Raw genomic sequence first — 19781 nt, 5'->3', positions numbered from 1 at the left:
GTGCAAGATATTCTTTAGGGAAGTGCCTCCCTACCTTTTGCACACATAGCCTACACTGAAGATGATACTTGGGTGGCACACTGGTGCCAGTGGGTGAGACTTCTTGAGGTGTACTGCCTGTCTACTCTGAAGACTGAGAGTTGAGAGCTCTGCCTTGGTAAACACTTGGGAAATTCTACTTTAGGCTTTGTTTGGTGGGATACGCCCATCTTCAGTATAAATAGGTATAAATGCTGCATTCTTCATCAAAGTGGTTGTAGTAATTTACACTCTCATCAGCAATGTTTGGTGAGAATTTAGGCGAACAATATTCAGTATTGTCTGACTTAAAAGTTTTTGCCACTTAGTTGGGTATGAAGAGGTTTAACTTGTGTTTTAATTTGCATTTTTTGATTACTAATAAGGTTGAACATTGTTTCATAAAGTTACTGGCTGTTCTAGTTTACTTTTCTATGAATTGCCTGTAGAGTTGTTGTTTGTCCTTTTCTAAATTACTTGAGTTCTTTTATACAGTTCTGATACCTATCTTTTATTAATTTTATCTGATATATTTTTTCTCACACTGTGACTTGTTTTTTCACAAATTATGTCCTTTTTTTTAAAAAACAACTTTATTAAAATATGATTTATGTACAATAAACTATATTTAAAGTATGCAGTTTGAGTTTTACTATATATCATGAAACCACTATCACAATCAAGATGCAAAGCACTTTCATTACCTCAAATATTTTTTCATACCCTCTCATCCCTCTTTCACCCTGGCCTACACAACCACTGATTTGTTTTCTGTCACTATAGATTAGTTTGGGTTTTCTAATGGAAGTCTTTTGAGATTCATTTGTATTATGTATATTAGTAGTTCATTACTTTTTATTGCTTAGTAGTATTCCATTGTGTGGATGGCCCATATTTTGTTTGTGCATTCTGTCTTATTGATATTCCATTTATTTACCAATACTACAAAGTTTTGATTACTATAGCTTTATAGTAAGACTGGTAATCAGCTACTATATTTTCAACTTTGTACATTTAAAAATAATCTTTTGAGTATTCTAGGTTGTTTTCTTTCCATATATAAAATTGAGAATAGCTGTTGCAGGTTGTTAAGAGGGCAAAATGAGGCAGTCCTTATAAGTGCTTACTGCCAAGCTTGACATTCAGTAAGGGTCCAGTGTGTGCAATGGTTATCATTAAAAACATTTTATTAAGTATTTGCTATGTGCTAGGTGCCAGGTCAGTTGCATGCACACCTGTAGATGTATACACACACATATATACTTTATCTGCTTCCAGTTTCTTTTGTTTTCATCACTTCCTTATAAACGGAGTGGTCTGTGCAAATGGAGAACTTGAGACCAAGTATGCTGCTGCTGCAAAGTCGCTTCAGTCGTGTCCGACTCTGTGTGACCCCATAGACGGCAGCCCACCAGGCTCCCCTGTCCCTGGGATTCTCCAGGCAAGAACACTGGAGTGGGTTGCCATTTCCTTCTCCAGTGCATGAAAGTGACAAGTGAAAGTGAAGTCACTCAGTCGTGTCCGACTCTCAGCGATCCCATGGACTGCAGCCTACCAGGCTCCCCTGTCCATGGGATTTTCCAGGCAAGAGTACTGGAGTGGGGTGTCATTGCCTTCTCCCGAGACCAAGTATATCTTTATGCAAAAGGTTGAAAATGACCATCTCCTTGTATTTTGTGGTGGCCTGAGAGAAACAGGGAAGATGACAGGAATAGTTCTGGTACAGTATAGTCCTTTTGATATCCCAAGGGGTGGAAAGGCACATAATAATAATCTTATTACTTTTCATTGCATCAACTAAACTAATTCTAATATAACATTCTCATGATATTGAAACCTGAAATGTGTGACTGATTAAGGCAGGGAAAAAGAATGAATTCCTGTGTTTACTGAAATACTAAATTTTTTTATTCATAGCTTTAGCATTTCCAGGTCATGTGGCTGCCTTTAAGGGTGATTTGGAAATGCTTAAGAAATTAATAGAAGATGGAGTAATTAATATTAATGAACGTGATAATAATGGATCAACTCTTATGCATAAAGGTAAGTTATGATTCCTGCTTCAGTTTTGACACAATTTCTGTTGAGTTACTTCGGAGAAGGCAGTCGCACCCCATTCCAGTACTCTTGCCTGGAAATTCCCATGGATGGAGGAGCCTGGTAGGCTGCAGTCCATGGGGTCGCTAAGAGTCAGACATGACTGAGCGACTTCACTTTCACTTTTCACTTTCATGCATTGGAGAAGGAAATGGCAACCCACTCCAGTGTTCTTGCCTGGAGAATCCCAGGGACGGGGGAGCCTGGTGGGCTGCCGTCCAGGGGGTCACACAGAGTTGGACACGACTGAAGTGACTTAGCAGCAGCAGCAGCTGTTGAGTTACTTGCCTGTTAAAATAATTATTCATTGGAAGCACATGAAAATGTAAAATTTTTCCTGATATGCTGAGAGGTATCAGTCTACCTTATATGGGACACAGGGTACTTAATTTTCAACTCAAGTGTGATAATTTCTTTTATGTCAGACATTTACACATTATTACATTTGAGGGTAATTCACAAGAAATTCTCATGTGACACTGTCATGTTAGCTACATAGCAGTGTCATATTCACGACCAGAGAAGTTTCTGAGGACTATCATTTCTTTGGACTAAAAATGACTGATTAATTTATTGAAACAGAAACCATCTCTCTAGAAAAAAAGATTGAGCAGGGGACTTCTCTGGTGGTCCCTTTGTTAAAAAATCCGCCTTTGCAGTGCAGGGGATGTGGGTTCGCTCTCTGTTTAGGGAACTAAGATCCCACATGCCTTGGTGCAGTGAGCCCACAGCCCACAACAAAGGATCCTACATGACAAAATTTAAGATCCCACGTGTGGCAGCTAAGACTTGATGCAGCCGAATAAATAAATATATATATTTTTAATAAGGTTGAGTAGAATTTTCTTCTTTCTTGTACCCTGCAAAAATGTTTTTACTGCCATAGAAATATCAATGAACATTAGATTTGAACACACTTTCAAAATATCTGCCACTTTTCTTTGTGTTCTCCTTCCCTCTGTGAAATTCTAGAATCTTAATCTCCTTATGTTTGTTTTTTAATCAGACTGTTAAATTGTCAGCTCAGTGGTGGGAATATATACTGTAGGATTTATTCTTGACAATCTTACTTTTATTTATAAAATCAAAAACCAAATCTTTAACCTACTGCATGTGAATTTCCATTCTGTTTCATTTGTGATATGTCATAAGTTTCTTTATAATCAGTGGCATATAATTCTTTTAAAAGTCTTAGTGTAAAAAGTAGGCTTATTAATATAGTCTTGTGTTTAAATTGGACTTTATTTCATACATTACTCCTGGGAGTCCCAGTCGCAGATTATGTTTCTGTTGGTTCTGTTGTTAGCTTAATCATTAAAGTTCATCTAAGTCATATTGCGTCTCAAGTATAGAATCTAAGCACCATATTTTAGCAGAGAGAGAGGGTCAGTGGAACAGGAGGAAGAGGAACATGAAAAAGGGGTTTCTCCTCACATAGGAAGGTCCTCACTTCGGTAAACATTCTACCCTAGACTTGGAGAATTTCATTGCACCTATCTCCGCTGAATGTTTGTGAATGGGGAGGAGATTCAAAATGTTCATAGAGTATTTTTTAAAACGTGGTACCCTGGAGCAAAGTTCCATATCATATCCTATATATATAAAACTGGTTTCTATTGCTTATGTTTATGTGGGGTGTCATTGTTGTAGCATTATAACAAAGATGGGCATCTTGAGGTCTGGGAAATCCCATAGTGTTCTCTTTTTAAAATATATATTTATTTATTTTTTTGGCTGTGCCAGGTCTTAGTTGCCATGCATGAGGTCTTTAGTTATAGCATGAGAAATCCTTGGTTGCAGCATGTGGGACCTGGTTCCCTCACCAGGGATTGAACCCTAGGCCCTCTTCGTTGGGAGTGTGGAGCCTTAGCCAGTGGACCATCAGGGAAGTCCCCTGCAGTATTCTTTGTTAGCTGGTTTTAGATTTGCTGAGAGAAACGCCCGTCTCTTGAGGAGCCAGCACTGAATTTTGGTGATGAGTCAAGCAGAGAAGGGGAGGACAAGAGCCTTACAGGCCTCTGTAAGCTGGCTGCATGCTGCAGTGAGGGCATTGCCATGTCACTGGGTCTGGCTTTGTGTCCTTTCCTCACTGTTGCCAATATTGGAGGTAGATTGACTTTTAAAGCATCAGAGTCATACCAAAAGTTCCTCTTCTTTGACTCATTTTACAGAGGCATGTATATATTCAGCAGGGCTTCCCAGGTGGCTCAGTGGTAAAAGAATCCACCTGCCAGTGCAGGAGATGCTGGAGATGCTAATTCAATCCCTGGGTCGGGAAGATCCCCTGCAGAAGGAAATGGCAACCCACTCCAGTATTCTTGCCTGGAGAATGGACAGAGGAGCCTGGTGGGCTATAGTCCACGGGATCACAAAGAGTCAGACATGAATGAGCACACACACAGCACATAATTCAAATATGTATGCAGAGCTACACATCATTGACCTAAAGGGTTAAACAGTTGGAAAGTTAAGACAACAAGGCAGAGTTCTCCAAAGTAGTCATCTTCATCCATTCATTCACTTAAAAGATAAACATTTATGGAGTCCCATATAGGGTCACAAAGAGACACAGCTGAGCAACTGAGCACACATGTATGTATTCAGCACCAACCACATGCCTGCACCGTGAAGATAGTATGAGATTTAGACCTTACTACTAAGGAGCTACATGCTTATACTGTGAACACCTAGAGATTTGTATAAGTCAGGATGTAATCAGTGGCAAAAAGTATTTGGCTGTTAAAATATATGGAATAGCAATTCAGGAGTAGATGTTAAGGAACAGAAGTTTCTTGGGGTTAAATTACAGAAGTGTCACGGGAATATAGATATAATATGTTAGCAAACACTAAGCATGGAGAAGGCAATGGCACCCCACTCCAGTACCCTTGCCTGGAAAATCCCATGGACAGAGGAGCCTGGTGGGCTGCAGTCCATGGGGTCGATAAGAGTCGGACACGACTGAGCAACTTCACTTTCACCTTTTCACTTTCATGCATTGGAGAAGGAAATGGCAACCCACTCCAGCGTTCTTGCCTGGAGAATCCCAGGGACAGGGGAGCCTGGTGGGCTGCCGTCTATGGGGTTGCACAGAGTCGGACACGACTGACGTGACTTAGCAGCAGCAGCAAACACTAAGCAAGGTGTAAAACTGTCGTCATATTTAATCCTTATTGTAGTTTTATGAAGCAGTAGTGTATTATTCTTATAAATATGACATCAAGGAAATTGAGGTCCAGAGGGATCAGATTTGTTTTTTAATGTTCATTAAAAAAATTGAAGTTTAGTTGATTTACAATGTTTCAGATATATAACAAGGTGATTATATTTACATATATGTATATATTCTTTTTCAGATTCTTTTCCTTTGTAGATTATTATAAGATATAGTTCCCTATGCCATACAGTAGGTCCTTATTATTTATTTGTTTTATATATAGTAGTCTATCTGATAATTCCAAATTTCCCATTTGTACCACCCCCCTCAGGTTTCTTGACTGAGGTTGCACAACTAGTAAGAGCAGAGCTGAGATTTCATTCATTTTCTTCATCATTTATTCATCAACTCTGTAGACGTCTGTTATTTCTGTATGCCAGCCACTTTCTAAGTTCTGTCCTGTCCTCCAGTCTGTTGTTCAGTGAATCTAAACTCAGATCTTTTTAGATTATTGAACTCCACCCCCCCGCGCCCCCCCCCCCCCCCCCCACAGTTTCCCTGAGTCTTGAGATGGACTGAGGAGGAGGGGAGAAGTTAGATGAGCATATAATTGGGTGATGGGCACCAGGTACGAAAATATACAAGCTGAGTTGTGGAGGTGAAAATTAATATTGAGTGCATGTGTTTTAAGGAAAGGTAATGAATAGTTTAGGTAATCATTGAGGAGCCTGTAAATTCTGAGTTGTGAAGGTCAGAGGTATAAACTATTTATACAAGATGACAAGATTTTTCAGTCTTTCACATTCACACAGATTATACTCACATTTGGCCTGATACAGAATTGGTCAGGAGCTGTGAGTACAGTCGATGAGCACTGGATAAGGGTTAGCACAAAGCATATAGTTTAAAGTCCATTACTTATTGGCTGTGTGATGTTAAATAAATATCCTCTGTGAACTTGAGGTTTTTTGTATCTGTATGTAAAGTTCCTACATAAGGGCTGAGCATAGCAAACATTTGATTAAATATGTGTCTAATGAATGAATAAATGAAATAGAGAAGATAACATCTGGCCACCTACTTTTGTTGATTATTGTAAGGATTAGTATTTACAAAAGTATTCTCTAGTGGTACTGTCCAAAATTTTAGAAAATTGTTTACTGATTTTCTGTGTGTGTGTGCATTTTGTTTTGTTTGTTTTTTACAGCTGCTGGGCAAGGCCATATAGAGTGTTTGCAATGGCTAATTAAAATGGGAGCAGACAATAACATTACCAACAAAGCGAGGGAGAAACCCAGTGATGTGGCTAAGAGGTATCTCTATCTGTTTTGCTTCTGTCTTTGTTTTTAAAATTCTGCATTTATTCTCCTGTACTCAGAATTCTATCTCTGAAGGTTTCTGAAATTATAGGACTCAGTCAAATGCTGATGGCATGATAATTTTCAAGCTGAACTGATGTTTGACAGCGTATCGGCTCTTCTCTCTAAAGCAGTACTTTTCAGTTGGGAGATAGTATCGTCCCCTTTTTTCGTGGGGTGGTGAATTTGGAAATGTGTGTGGAGGGGTGTTGTCACAATGATGGAGACCATCACTGATGTTTCATGAGGTCAGTCCAGAATGCCAGACATTCTGTAGTGCTCAGAACAGTGGTGTACAGTGAAGAATTGTCCCACCCAAATGCTGGTACCTGTTGAGAAATGCTGTGTGATAGAAAGGAGGAATCAAAAGGAGCTGCATGGATTTTGAAACAAGTTTTAATATTTGTATTTGAATTAAGTGTAACACCCATTATTGCTCACTTGGAGCTCATTTCAGATCAGGTCCTCAAGGAATACTTAGTTTATCCATTTGTTCATTTGATTGTTTTTCATTCAGCTTAACCATGTTCCAGGTGCTGTGGTTAGCATTAGAATTATTAAGATGAAAAAACTTAGTCCTTGCTCTCAACAACCTTATGGTCTTGTGGAGAGATAAATGTGCAAATGTAACTTTTATTGATTATAGTTACATTATCAGTACATGTTATATATAGGATCTTCCCTACCCAGGGATTGAACCTGGGTCTCCTGCATTGTCTGAGTGACTTCACTTTCAGTTTTTACTTTCATGCATTGGAGAAGGAAATGGCAACCCACTCCAGTGTTCTTGCCTGGAGAATCCCAGGGACAGGGGAGCCTGGTGGGCTGCCATTATGGGGTCGCACAGAGTCGGACACGACTGAAGCGACTTAGCAGCAGCAGCAGCATCATTATCAACTCAGGCTAACTTTTGTCTTTATTTTTAAAAATAGATTTATCAGTAAAGCACACATATTTGTACAGTACAAACTGATGAATTCTGATACATGTATATACCTGTGAGGTCATAATCACAATCAAGATAGTGAACTTATCCTTCACCCCCCACAAAATCTTGTGCACCTTTGTAATCTCTCTCCCGTCCACTGCTTTCCACTGCTGCATCCCCAAGCAAACATGAATTTGCTTTCTGTCACTAGTGATTAGTTTGCATTTGCTAGAATTTTATATAAATGGAAACATACAGTATATACTCATACTCTTATGTATGTGGCTTTTTTCACTGAGCATAATTATTTTGAAGTTCGTTCATGTGTAGTGGTTCATCTCTTTTCTTGTTGCAGTTGTTGAATTCCATTGGCTGTGGAATTCCATAGTATTCCAGAGTTTGATTATCCCCTAACCTGTTGAAGGACGTCTTATTTGTATCTATTTTTGGTGATTATGAATACAGCTGCTATATGTATTTACATACAGATTTTTGTGTGAACACAAGTATTCAATTCACTTGGATAATAACTTAGGAGTAGGACTGCTGCTGCTACTGCTGCTACGTCATTTCAGTCGTGTCTGACTCTGTGTGACCCCATGGATGGTAGCCTACCAGGCTCCTCCGTCCATGGGATTTTCCAGGCAAGAGTATTGGAGTGGGTTGCCATTGCCTTCTCCAGAGTATCTTCCCGACCCAGGGATCGAACCCAGGTCTCCTGCGTTGTCAGCAAGACGCTTTACCGTCTGAGCCACCAGGAAAGTCAGATGCTAAGGGTGTGTTTATCTTTTTAACAAACTGTCACAGTGCCTTCCAAAGTGACCACACCAGTTTGCATTTCACAAGCAGTGGACGAGAGTTTCTATTACCCCTTGTCTTGCCAGCATTTAATATTGCCAGATATTTTTATTTTTGTAATTACAGTAGGTGTGTACTGGTATCTTATTGTGGCTTTTGTTTTTTCCTAATGGAAAATGATTTGATGCATCTTTTCATATTCATATTTGTCATTTGTTTTCCTTTGGCAAAGTGACTGTTCAGATCTTTTGTCTAGTATTAAAACTTGGGTAGTGTTGTTTTTATTGTTGAGTTTTAAGAGCTTTTTCTATATTCTGGATACTAATTCTTCCTCAGATTTTTGTTTTGTGAAGATTTTCTCTCAGTTGTGGTTTGTTTTTTCATCCTCTTAATAATGAAGAGCAAGAATAATTTTTAAAAAATATTTCCTAATTTATATGACTGTGCTGGATCTTAGTTGTGGCTTGCAGGATCTTCAGTTTTTGTTGTAGCATGTAGCATGTATTTAAAAAAAAAATAGTTGTAGCATATGGGATCTTTTAGTTGCAGGCATGCAGAATCTTTAGTTATTGCATGTGGACTCTTGGTTGCGACATGTGGGATCTAGTTCTCTGACCAGGGATGGAACTTGGGCCCCTGCATTGGGAGTGTGGGGTCTTAGCCACTGACCACCAGGGAAGTCCCAAGAACAAAAAAATTTTTTTTATCAATTTGCTCTTTTATGGGTTACGCTTTTGGTATCATATCTAAGAAATCTTTGATTTAACACCAGGTCACAGAAATTTCTTCTTTTGTTTTCTTTTAGACATTGTGCAGTTTTAGGTTTTACACTGATGTCTGTGATCCATGTTGAATTAATTTTTGTATATGGTATGAGGTATGCATCTAAGTTCTTTTTTTTTTTTTTTGCATATGGGTATCTAATTGTTCTAGCACCATTTGTTGAAACAGCTGTCTTTTTTCCTGAATTGCCTTTGTGTCTTTGTCCAAGTTAGGTGTCCATGTATACATGGGCTTATTTCTATACCGTATATTTAATCCACGGATCTGTTTGTCTATGTCAGTATCACGAGTGATTGTAATGTCTGGCCCACATTCTTTGTCATTCATCCACTAAAATGCTAAGTGTGAGTGTGGTGTTACATTAGTACCCTTGAATGTGTTGTAACGCAAGTACTCAGTGCTAGCTGTTAGGTTACAGTCTAATAATAGATATAATGAATTTTTGTAACCTTACAACTTCCTGTCTTTATTACTGTATCATTAATGATTTGCAGTACCTGGTGAAAGGTGAGGATATATGTGTGCATGTGGCTATGTGTGTAGGGAAAAAAATAGGGATTTTAGGTTTTTGTGTTTAGTGAGTAATTCTTCATCTCCTAAGAGAAAGCAATTAAACATTTTAATTAGCAAAACTTTGGGAAAAAATGCAGATTACATACAGTCACAGCAACAACTTGAAAACCAAGAGTATATTACTAGCTTCATAGAGGTGTGGAGAGATCAAAGAAAATAGGAAATGTGGACAGAAAAGTCATTATTTTTCCATTAAACTTCAAAGCCATGCTGAGTGTTTGAGGGTTGAGGAAGGATGAAGATTAAGGGGGCTAGAGCTGTAGTTTTCCCTAAAACTGGAACCAGAACTAATTCTACAGTCCAAATTAGGCCATCAGGAAAAGGTAGTGAACACAGGTAGATCAAGTAGGGTGGTTCTGGGCTTTCTGCTCAGTTGAGCAGCTCTGTCTGGGGCTACACCAAATATTCTTTTGATAGTAGATCACCTCTTTCAGTTGGATTTTTGTCACTAAAAATTACGGAATCTAGGAATTCCCTAGCAGCCTCGTGGTTAGGACTCTGCACTCTCACTGCTGAGGGCCTGGGTTCAATCCCTGGTTGGGGAACTAAGATTCCACATGCCATGTAAATTGGCCTCTCCCCAAAATATGGAATCAGCCTTTAATATGACTGCTTATCCTTCGTTTCCACTAACTATTTGAGTTTCCTGCATAGCTGGGTATGTGTCACCATGTCACCGACCTTCAGATACAGTTTTGCTTCTTTAGTGGTGGGTGAGCTGGTGAGATGATGTAGAGTGTAATTCCCTAAATTAAGTACAAACTGTGATTTAAATTTGAAAAAGATTATGGATCCTGTTAATTACTAATTCTTTTCTACAGGTTTGCCCATTTAGCAGCAGTAAAGCTATTAGAAGGACTACAGAAATACGATATAGATGATGCGAATGAAATTAATGAAAATGATATTAGGTTTTTTATAAGACATGGTGTTGAGGGAAGCACTGATGCCAAAGATGATTTAGGTCTCAGTGAGTCGGATAAAACAGATGCCAGAGGTAAGTGTGCCAACTCTTTCATGATTTTCCCTTAAAAAAAAATACCGTAGCCAGTTTTTACCACAAATTTGGGGAATTATTCTGAAGATAATTACCATCTACAAAGTACAATACTTTGGTATTTTGGGGAGAAGTAGTACAAAGTTTTGTACTAGGGGTTGTTGAACATGATCTCAGTCCCTCCATGAGGAAAGTGATATTTTCATGCCACATAACCCTAATTTCACTTCTCATGGTGTCTGTCAGAGAACCCTGGCTCATATGAGTGGATGAGAACAACTGTTTCAATGGCACTCTTTGATAATGAGGAGAAAGAGAAGAAGGATCTGTTTGAATGGAGGCTAACCAAAGCAGAGGCAGGTGTAGTATAGTGAGCAGTGCTTGGGCAGTGGATTCAGACATCAGGGCTTCACCTCTTTCTAGCTGTGTTACTCTGAACCTTGGTTTCCTCACCTGTAAAAATGAGAATATTAACATCACCCTCACAGAGGGCGCTAACGAATGGGATGTGCCTAGCTCACGGCAGAAGCTTAGTAAATGTCAGTTCCCTTCCTCTTTTTTTCTTTTTTAATGATATTCATTTATTTGGCTGTGCTGAGTCTTCGTTGCTGTTTGGGCTTTTCTCTGGTTGCAGTGCGTGGGCTTCTCATTGTGGTGGCTTCTCTTGCTGTGGAGCATGGGCTCCTGAGCGTCTGGGCTTCAGTAGTAGCAGCAGTGGGTTCAGTAATTGCGGCTCCCAGGCTCTAGAGCACAGGCTCAGTAGTTGTGCTGCATGGGCTTAGTTGTTCCTCAACATGTGGGATCCTCATGGACCAGGGATTGAACCTGTGTCTCCTGCATTGAGAGGCTGCTTCTTCACCACTGAGCCACCAGGGAAGCCCAGTTCCCTTCTTCCCGATCTCTGGGAAGTATTTTCAGTTATTCTGACAGGAAGAACTAGTTGTACCAAACCTGTAGTCTCTGAGAAAAATTTCTAATTCATGTCTAAATAAAAGAACATTTTTTTAAAGAACTCCCAGAACACTGTTAGATAGAACCTTATTCTCCAGGGATGGTAGAAACCTCTTTCCTGGTGAATGCAGGATCACCTCACAGCAAGGCTCAGAGTCAATGATCTTCTGAATTTCCTGATAGCTTTATTTTAAATAGCTTTATTGAGATGTAATTCACATACCATTCAGTCTACCTATTTAAAGTGTACAGTTTAATTAAGATTTTAGTGAATTCAGATTTGTGCAACCATTATTACAATAAAATTTGTAGTATTTCTATCACCCTCAAAAGAAACCTCGTACCTATTACCCCTACCTTCTTTTCCTTACCCCCAGACCATCCCTCAGATTAGGCACCTGCTAACCTACTCTCTGTAGGTTTGTCTGTTCTAGGCATTTCATATGAATGAGATGATACCATCTGTGGTCTTTTGTGACTAGCTTCTGTCACTTACCACGTTTTCAAGCTTCATGTACTTTGTAACATTATTTCATATTTCATATTTATTCTTTTTTACTGCTAAATACACTTTATATATCCATTTATCAGTTGTTGGTCATTTGAGTTGTTTCCATATTTTGGTTATTAAGAAGAATGCTGCTGTGAACATTCGTATACATGTTTTTGTGTGGACGTGTATTTTCATTTCTTTGGATACACCTAGGAGTTGGGATTGCTGCATCATCTGGTAAAAGTATGTCTGGCATTTTGAAGAACTTCAAACTGTTTTCCAAAGTGGCCGCACCATTTTACATTCCCACCAACCATATGTGAGCGTTCCAGTTTCTCCACATCTTACCAGAGCTTGTTGTTGTCTAATTGATTATATTAATAGTTGATTAGAGTGTGTAGTGGTATTTCATTTGGTAGATTTGATTGGCATTTCCCTAATGATTAGTGGGATGTTCAGTATCTTTTCATGTGCCCATTGATCACTTGTATATCTTCTTTGAAGAAATGTCTACTCAAATCCTTTGCCTATGTTTCAACTGAGTTATTTATCTTTTTATTATTGAGTTGTAAGAGAACTTCCAGATTTAAGTCCCGTGTCACACACATGATTTGCAGATATTATCCTGTTCCATGAGTTGTCTTTTTTCTTAATGATGTCCTTTGCAGTGCACATGCTTTTCATTTTGATGAAATCCACTTTATCTATTTTTTATTTTGTTTGTGCTTAGATTTCTTTTTGTTGATTGTACTGAGAATTAGCAAGGACTTACTAGAATTGCGGAAAATGAGCCGGGGATTTGTAGAATTTCAGTGTCTTCTGAAATGATTTGAGCAGGAGATATTTGTGAAGTATCATTGTCAGTGAATCACAAAATTTTTAAAAGATGCTTTGGGAAAGACCATGAATGAAACTAGAACAGGTTCCTACTGTGGTGTGTTTGATGTAAACATCCTCTTACACCCTTGTCATACAGTGAGACTGCTGGTGCCTGGCTGTGGTGTTGGCAGCTAGTGAGGGTTTTGTATGTGCTATTTCCTTATCCTTATTTAATTTTATGCCAGAACAAAATCCAAAGGACTAGCCAGTCTCTTCTTGGAACACTAGGTTTTGCAAGACCACCTACAGGGAACTGGTTGGATTTCTTGTCATCCCAGAATTCTTGGAACTGAGTTTCAGTTCAGAGCATTCTTTAGTGAGTTAGGTTTAGGGTCATGGCATCATAGAACCTTGGAACCATTTGATGTTTGGCTCCTGGCTTAACACTCCTGTCATGTCATCCAGCATCCAGTTGTTTTCAGTGAAGACACTCACTGCTGCCAAGGTGGCCCATTTCTACCTTCTGACAGGGTTCTTGTGAGGATTAAAATGTACAAGGCACTTCGCGTAGTGTCCTGCCCATCATAGGCACTCCACAAATGCACGGTAACTCTTAGCACTTTTATTTCAAGTTTCACCTCTGTTAAGATCTCTCTTCCTGGAGCTAATCCTGATCAGTCCTAGCTCTTACAATCCCATAGAACAGCTTTTTCAAAACATAGCCTTCAAATACTAAAGATTAGATAAACAGTCACAATTCTTTCAATCTTATGTAACATTAAAAAAAAAAAATCCCCTTATTTGCTTGCTGGTGGTTACAGTGGATCCCAAACCTGTCTGCACATCTGCATTGTCAGAGGAGCTCCTGAGGAGTATGAAGACCTGAATTTGTAGGACTGATATGGGGCTCAAACATATGCATTTTTAAAAGTGCCCAAGTTGATTCTGATGTGTGCAGTTTGGAACCTGCAACTCTAACCAACTGAGAGATAAATCAGAGGAAGTTATTTGTTAACCTAGTTGTATGGCAGAGTTTCTCAGCTTCTGTACCATTGACATTTTGGGCCAGATCCTTCTTTGTTGAGGGGGTTCTCGTGTGTATTTTAAGATCTTTAGTAGCATCCTGAGCCTCTACATGCCAATAGCCTGTTTCCCTTCATCCTCCAGCAAGTTAAAAGTTTTCCAGATACTGTCGCATACTCCTTCTAGGAGAAAAATCAACCCAGGTTGAGAACTAGTACCAGAAAGGATAGAAAAATGTTAGTTTTAATAGTTGGAGAATAGCTCAAAGCAGCTATCAGCAAACTTCGTTTTCAGTATCATCTTTTGAAGGTACTACAAGTGACTAATGACAAAATTTGGGGATTGTATTAGTTCTGGTTTATCTTAAAGAAATCAAGCATGTTTCAATTTTTCTAACTGTCTGACATAATTAGATTATGCGTGATCGGTAGTCCTAAAACGCTGCTGGCCAGCCTCCCTCCCTCCCTGTTCATGGTATTAATAACAGCAGTAACAATGACCTCCTTCAGCATCAGTATCGCCCAGTCAGGCATTTCACTGTTTGTTCACCCTAATACTCTGCTACTGGTGTTTATCCTTCTGTGTAGACACCACCCTCCCTCCCTCCCCTCCCCATGACCTTGCAGACACGGCTCTAGAGGAAGAATATGCTTCAGGGCCGGCCTCCTGTGAGCACATGGGCTGTTTCCTGTCTAAACTAGGTTGCTGTTCAACTCTGTCTTGCAGTGAGAGCTTTTAAGAAAATCGTAGAATTGAGACACCTCCTTGAAATTGCTGAGAGCAACTATAAACATTTGGGAGGAATAACAGAAGAAGATATAAAGCAGAAGAAAGAACAGCTCGAGTCTGCAAAGTAATGTCCTCAAAACTCTAGTAATTTGTTTTTACTTACCTTTCTACATGTCACGTGAGGGTTTGTTGCTGAAGAACTTGTTTTTTCATCCCACCAAAGGGTTTGAGTTTCCAACCTGTTTTCCTCTTAAACTCTCAGATGGAGAAGGTGTTAAGATTTTTTAAAAATTGTGGTAAAATATGCGTAACATAGAATATGTCACCTTAACCATTTTTAAGGTAGAATTCAGTCATGTTATGTACATTGACATTTTCACACAACCGTTCTCCAGAACTTTCTATCTTGCAAAACTAAAACATAAGGAGGAGGTGTTGTTTTTGAGACAGCTCTGCGCGATTTTCAGCCAACACAGTCTCTAGCCATCCCTGTCATATTGGACTTCCTGTTCACAAGTGTGTGACCCAGTCCTGTGTTCATGGATGGTGGTGCCCCCCAGAATGCTCGCAAGCCTGGAGGCAGTGAGGGCCCCCTCGCCTTTCACTTCCTGCACCCAAGGTCGGCTCTCGGCACATCTGGCCCCTCTCTAGTTGATGAACAGCTGCTGAGACAGAGGGTGTCAAGTGCTTACTCCTCCCACTGCTGCTCTGCTAGTCTGTCTCCTTTACACAGTGCGCAGAGAACACAGTTAGGCAGCAGGGAGAGTTCTGGTTTTAGTAAACGTGGGTCTTTAAAGAGTGGAGCACATGGGTTCTTTGCTTCCCCTGCCCTTTCCTTTCATTGGATTCTCTCCCTCCTCCTCATTAGAACCTCCTGTTTCCCTTTCATTCATCCTCTTCTGCATCTAGTCTCAGTAAGAGATCTGGTAATTTATTCAAAGTAACATCTAAGTCTTTGATAAGCTATCTTTCCATGGATATTTGAAAGTTGTGGTAAACCAAAAAAAATTTTATTTTAATAAGAGTGTCTTTGTATTTCATTAGTCACATCATACAAGTAGCTATCCACTGCCTCTGTAAAGTCTTTGAGCTGTAGAATGTTTTAGTATTGGCCTCTGCCTAAGAGCCTAGCTGAGATTTCTTAGATCCCTTGTAGTCTAGAAAAGTACTTCACAGTGGAGCAGTTATTTCCTAGATAATGAGCTTTAAATTTTGTTCCCTTTACTTCTGAGACAGATTGCTATACTACTTGTACTGTTGATACTTCTGAGCTCTGCTGTATGCTAGGTATGAGGTAAGCCTCTCATATATATTGTTTGATGCAATCTTCATACTTCCATGAGCTATTCTCTCACTATGTGGATTAGGAAACCAAGATTTAACTTACCGGTGAAGAGACTTGCATGAAGTCACAAAGAGAGGACTAAGGGCGAGGGGTGCAGCCAGGATTTGGCCTGAATCTATTGACTCCAAATCTATTAGCCAAGGTCATCACAATTTTAATAGTCTTCTTGTTATTGTTCAGTCACTAAGTTGTGCCTGACTCTTTGTGACCCCATGGACTGCAGCACACCAGGCTCCTCTGTCCTCGGTTAACTCCAAGAGTTTGCTCAGATTCATGTCCATTGAGTTGGTGATACTGTCTAACCATCTCATCCTCTGTTGCCTCCTTATCCTTTTGCCTTCAACCTTTCCCAGCTTCAGGGCCTTTTTCAATGAGTTGGCTCTTTGCATCAGGTGGCCAAAGTATTGAAGCTTCAGCATCAGTCCTACCAATGAATAGTCAGGGTTGGTTTCCTTTAGGATTAACTAGTTTGATCTTCTTGCAGTCCAGGGGATTCTTGAGAGTCTTCTCCAGCACCACAATTTGAAAGCATCAATTCTTTGGTGCTCAGCTTTCTTTATGCTCCAACTCTCACATCCATACATGACTACCGGAGAAACCATAGCTTTGATTATATGGACCTTTGTCGGCAAAGTGATCTCTGCTTTTTAATACACTGCCTAGGTTTGTCATAATTTTCCTTCTAAGGAGCAAGCACCTTTTAATTTCATGGCTGCAGTCACCATCCACAGTGATTTTCAAGCCCCCCCAAAGAAAATCTGTCACTGCTTCTACTTTTCTCCCCTTCTATTTGCCATGAAGTGATGGGACCAGATGCCATGATCTTCCTTTTTTTAAAGTTGATTTTTTAAATTAGTTTAATTGGAGAATAATTACAATATCATGATGGTTTTCCCCATACAGTGGGACTGTCCATGTGGCACTAGGGTAAAGAACCTGCCTGTCAATGAATGAGATGTAAAAGACACAGGTTCGATCCCTTGGTCCAGAAGATCCCCTGGGGGAGGGCATGGCAACCCACTCCAGTATTCTTGCCTGAAGAATCCCATGGACAGAGGAGTCTGGAAGGCTACAGTCCATAGGGTTGCATAGAGTTGGACACGACTGTGCGAGAATAATTGGAGAATAATTACTTTACAACATTGTGATGGTTTTTCCCATACGTTGAGATGAATCAGCCATGGGTCCATGGGTCCCCCCATCCTGAACCACCCCCCCCACCTTCCTCCCCACCCCATCCCTATGGTTTGTCCCAGAGCACCAGCTTTGAGTGCCCTACTTCATGCATCGAACTTGCAGTGGTCTCTGTTTCACATATGGTAATATACATGTTTCAGGGCTATTTTCTCCAATCACCGCACCCTTGCCTTCTCCCACAGTCCAAAAGTCTGTTCTTTGCATCTATGTCTCCTCTGCTGCCTTGCATATAGGATTGTTGTTACCATCTTTCTAAATTCCACAAATGTGTTAATATATAGTATTGGTGTTTCTCTTTCTGACTTACTTCACTCTGTATAATAGGTTCCAGTTTCATCCACCTCATTGGAACTGACTCAAATGTGTTCCTTTTTATAGCAGAGTAATATTCCATTGTGTATATGTACCACAACTTCCTTATCCTGCTGATGGACATCCATGTCCTAGCTATTGTAAACAGTGCTGCAAGGAACATTGGGGTACACGTGTCTCTTTCAATTCTGGTTTCCTTGGTGTGAATGCCCAGCAGTGGGATTGCTGGGTTGTATGGCAGTTCTGTTTCCAGTTTTTTAAGGAATCTCCACGCTGTTCTCCATAGTGGCTGTACTAGTTTGCATTCCCACCGATAGTATAAGAGAGTTCCCTTTTCTCCACACCGTCTCCAGCATTTATTGTTTGTAGACTTTTTGATAACAGCCATTCTGACTGGCGTGAGATGATATCTCATTGTAGTTTTGATTTGCATTTCTCTAGTAATGAGTGATGTTGACCATCTTTTCATGTGTTTGTTAGCCATCTGTATGTCTTCTTTGGAGAAATGTTTGTTTAGGTCTTTTTGCCACTTTTTCATTGGGTTGTTTGTTTTTCTGGTTTTGAGCTGATGAGCTGCTTGTATATTTTGGAGATTAATTCTTTGTCAGTTGCTTCATTTGCTGTTATTTTCTTCCATTCTGAAGGCTGTGTTTTCCCCTTGCTTATAGTTTCCTTCATTGCTCATAAGCTTTTAAGTTTAATTAGGTCCCACTTGTTTATTTTTGTTTTATTTCCATTACTCTGGGAGGTGGGTCATAGAGGCTCTTGCTGTGATTTATGTCATCGAGTGTTCTGCCTGTTTTCCTCTAAGAGTTTTATAGTTTCTGGTCTTACATTTGGATCTTTAATCCATTTTGAGTTTATTTTCGTGCATGGTGTTAGAAAGTGTTCCAATTTCATTCTTTTATATGTGGTTGACCAGTTTTCCCAGCACCATTTGTTAAAGAGATTGTTTTTTTTCCATTGTATATTTTTGCATCCTTTGTCAAAGATAAGGTGTCCACAGGTGCTTGGGTTTCCCTCTGGGCTTTCTATTTTGTTCCATTGATCTCTATTTCTGTCTTGTGCCAGTACCATACTGTCTTGATGACTGTACCTTTGTAGTGTCATCTGAAGTCAGGAAGGGTGATTCCTCTTGTTCCATTCTTCTTTCTCAAGATTGCTTTGGTTATTCAAGGTTTTTTGTGTTTCCATACAAACTGTGAAATTATATGTTCTAGTTCTGTGAAAAATACTGTTGGTAGCTTGATAGGGATTGCATTGAATCTATAGATTGTTTTGGGTAGTATACTTATTTTCACTATATTGATTCTTCCAATCCACAAACATGGTATATTTCTCCATCTATTTGTGTCATCTTTGATTTCTTTCATCAATGTTTTATAGTTTTCTATATATTGGTCTTTTGTTTCTTTAGGTAAATTTATTCGTATTTTATTCTTTTTGTTGCAATGGTGAATGGGATTGTTTCCGTAATTTCTCTATTTTTTCATTGATAGTGTATAGGATTGCAAGGGATTTCTGTGTATTAATTTTATATCCTGCAGCTTTACTGTATTCATTGATTAGCTCTAGTAGTTTTCTGGTGGCATCTTTAGGGTTTTCTATGTAGAGGATCATGTCATCTGCAAACACGGCAAGTTTTACTTCTTCTTTTCCAGTCTGGATTCCTTTTATTTCTTTTTCTTATCTGATTGCTGTGGCTAGGACTTCCAAAACTATGTTGAATAGTAGTGGTGAGAGTGGGCAACCGTGTCTTGTTCCTGATTTTAGAGGAAATGTTTTCAGTTTTTCACCATTGAGGATACTGTTTGCTGGGGTTTATCATATATGGCTTTTCTTATGTTGAGGTATATTCCTTCTGTGTCTGCTTTCTGGAGAATTTTTATCATAAATGGGTGTTGAGTTTTGTCAAAGGCTTTCTCTGCATTTATTGAGATAATTATATGGCTTTTATTTTTCAATTTATTAATGTGGTATATTACATTGATTGTGGATGTTGAAGAATCCTTGCATCCCTGGGATAAAGCTCACTTGATCATGATGTATGATCTTTTTAATATGTTGTTGGTTTCTGTTTTCTAGAATTTTGTTGAAGATTTTTGCATCTATGTTCATCAGTGATATTGGCCTGTAGTTTTCTTTTTTTGTGGCATCTTTGTCTGGCTTTGGTATTAGGGTGATGGTGGCCTCATAGAAACGA

The 19781-nt window shown here is 39.4% G+C and overlaps 1 protein-coding gene across 12 annotated transcripts in view; it reads left to right on the top strand.

Annotated features, from left to right (window-relative positions):
- Positions 1–19781, top strand: part of ANKRD42 (ankyrin repeat domain 42) — a 69551-nt gene that overhangs the window by 28688 nt on the left and 21082 nt on the right. For 7 of the 12 annotated variants that reach the window (XM_070782751.1, XM_070782753.1, XM_070782761.1 and 4 more), the window contains exons 7-11: positions 1936–2061; positions 6480–6585; positions 9162–9233; positions 10534–10709; positions 14722–14848. In XM_070782751.1, coding sequence (XP_070638852.1) covers positions 1936–2061; positions 6480–6585; positions 9162–9233; positions 10534–10709; positions 14722–14848 — 607 coding nt within the window. Of the gene's footprint in view, positions 1–1935; positions 2062–6479; positions 6586–9161; positions 9234–10533; positions 10710–14721; positions 14869–19781 lie in introns of all 12 variants that reach the window. The other 5 variants (XM_070782758.1, XM_070782754.1, XM_070782752.1 and 2 more) reach the window with 5 other exon arrangements.

This window comes from Bos indicus, chromosome 29 (genome assembly GCF_029378745.1).
Source record: "Bos indicus isolate NIAB-ARS_2022 breed Sahiwal x Tharparkar chromosome 29, NIAB-ARS_B.indTharparkar_mat_pri_1.0, whole genome shotgun sequence".
NCBI lineage: Eukaryota > Metazoa > Chordata > Mammalia > Artiodactyla > Bovidae > Bos > Bos indicus.
Note: the sequence above shows the minus strand (reverse complement) of the source record. Positions and strands in the feature narration are given on the sequence as shown.